Genomic DNA, 2,500 nt, shown 5'->3' on the forward strand with positions numbered 1-2,500 from the left:
TGGGCGGAGTGGAGTGGTTGGGGAGGGAGGGGGGGGGGTGTTGATAAAAAGAACAGGAGCGTATCCTGGTTTATGCATTACGGGGTGCATGGTCATTCGCAATCTATCAAAAATACACACAAATTGATTTCAGTACGAAGTATCAAGTTTAAGTAGTAACTTTTGAAATTATCTAATTTAGATTTGATTATTTCTGACCTGGTAATACAGCTTATAACTTGAAAAAAACAGGCTGGTATTTGCCCACCCTGCCCATTATTACCAGCCGTCCCTGAGACATTTTCATCTTAAATTCAATGAGCACATCTGTATGATTTTGTACAGAAAAAACAATGCCCACAACACAGTGTAAGGTTCAAATTCTAATAAGGTCTAATTTTTTTTGGATAAACAAAGACATCTGAAAAAGAACTATGCTTGTTTCATGATGACAACTGTAACGATGTTGCCAATGTTGGTACGGAGAGGGTTTTTGATTTTGGTATGGGGTTGCCGACAGATTCCTGAAAGTTTTGGCTGGAAGACACATATACAAGCTCTGGTTTGTATCCTCTTCTCCAGCGAGGACTTGAAAATAATGGTTTGTCTTTTGCGTCATGGAGGGGTGTCAGATTATATTGGTCAGCCCATTCCTCGACAGTATCTCCATCTTTATTGTTATCATTGTATCCCCATTTGGTGCTGTGGCTGTTAAAGTCACCTATCATAAATATTGTTTTCTCACTAGTGGTGGATGTAACTGGCCACTTGAATGACGTTGGTGGAGGTTTGTAGACAGATATCACATTGAAGTGTGTGCTTTCAATTCTGAGAATTTCCACCTCACTTACTGTCATGTCCTGGCTATATGTCACTATTGGTTTGTCTTTGGCGTGAATATCGCTACCATGTTGTATGATTAGGTGCATACCAAGGATGTTTAGTGCCGCGGTCTTGCGCATCTCCTGTAGACAAAATATGTTTGCCTTGAGGTTGGACAGTAATTCTATCTTTGTTGATGACAGTCCTTCTGTGTTGAAGCTAATAATCTTAAGGTTGTCCATGATGAGGACCGAGGGGGGCCATCCTTTTACCAGGTAAAGCAACTAAACACACTCTTTTCATAACGAAGCCATTATTTTAACTCAAATTTGTAAGTTCAGCTCAAAATAAAAATTTGATTGAGCACCAGGTTCACTCACAAGGAGTAAGCATTATTAATGAGCATTGATTATTTTGACACAAATTCATTTTATTCCCTTGAGAGTCAGTCTAAAACTCGAACGCTTACGCTAGACGTTTTTCTTTTAAGAATAACATCATATTTTATCTTAACAAATGATAATGTCCATTAAGAGAAAAAGAGAACAGAACAAGAAATTAAAAATGGTGATGATAAAAAATGAATAATGTGTAATAAAAATATTTTTTGAATACTATTAATGTTTGAATAAATATTTGATTTGAATCTTTAGGCAAGGCAGACATGCAGGGATGTGGTTACATTGATACAGATGGTGACTGGCATATGATGTGGTGTGACTTCATTGATCCAAAACATAATTTGGTTTGTGCAGTGTCAAAACTAGGTAATGTTGTTTTTAAATGGTTGTATAGATGAAACGAAGTTGACATCACTAAGTTCTTTGTTATTGTTTTTAGCCTGCCATATTAATGAAAAAATCTCATTAACTTTATATCAGAATTTAAACATTTAAGGTTACACATAGTTTTGTGTGATGCACATATGTTATATCCGGCTGGCGGATGTTATGAGTATATTAGATAAACGCAATGCATCCATATCAATCGATTATAAACGTTCACGGTTACACATAATTTTGTGAGTGTCGGTACGTTATATCCAGCTGGTGGCGGTTGTGAGTATTTTAGCTAAACGCATAGCATCAATAAGAATAGTTTTACCGCCATTATGCCATTGTGGGTGAATTTTATCTCCTACTATCACCTGTATTTTTTTATTTTTTATTTTTTTTTGTGTGCAATATTTAGATAATTCGATTTGAGTTTAAGTTGGTTTTCATCTTAGTCCGCCATGGTATTTTTTTGGGTTTGATGTTTGAATGTCATCACCACCAGCGGATGGCTACTTCGGCGGGATGTGTGGTTACTTGGTTAATTAACATTTAGTTAGCCCTGTAAGAGACATTCTGGTCTAAAGCCAAGATAAAGTAATATAAGAAGCAAATAAGCAGATTTTATGAGCACATTCTAATTTTTAACTAATTGGGATTTAGCCGACGAGCACTTATTTCCCATGATTAAGAGTTTTTGCCAAGACGAGGGTCATTTAAATCGATCAAAGGACGATTTTCCTGGCCAAATTTGTAAATACGTGTCTTTCCAGAGTACGGCATTTAACTGGTTAATGTGCTTCTTTGTAGTCTAGTAGTGCAATACTCGACAATAAGGCTTGAAAAGCTATTTATTCACCTTTTTTCACCAGACTCAGGTCAGTTATGGCTTTATCCCTATCGGAAAATGCAATGACGCCTTTCAG

The 2,500-nt window shown here is 36.6% G+C and overlaps 1 protein-coding gene across 1 annotated transcript in view; it reads left to right on the plus strand.

Moving 5' to 3' along the window:
• The window catches only part of LOC144974898 (uncharacterized), a 6,515-nt gene that overhangs the window by 2,209 nt on the left and 1,806 nt on the right, over positions 1-2,500 (plus strand). The window contains exon 2 of the mRNA XM_078918366.1: positions 1,455-1,568. Coding sequence (XP_078774492.1) covers positions 1,455-1,568 — 114 coding nt within the window. The remainder of the gene's footprint in view (positions 1-1,454; positions 1,569-2,500) is intronic.

The sequence above is a fragment of the Berghia stephanieae genome, chromosome 6, assembly GCF_034508935.2.
Source record: "Berghia stephanieae isolate SIO BIC M18660-M18661 chromosome 6, UCSD_Bste_1.3, whole genome shotgun sequence".
NCBI classification, from domain to species: domain Eukaryota; kingdom Metazoa; phylum Mollusca; class Gastropoda; order Nudibranchia; family Aeolidiidae; genus Berghia; species Berghia stephanieae.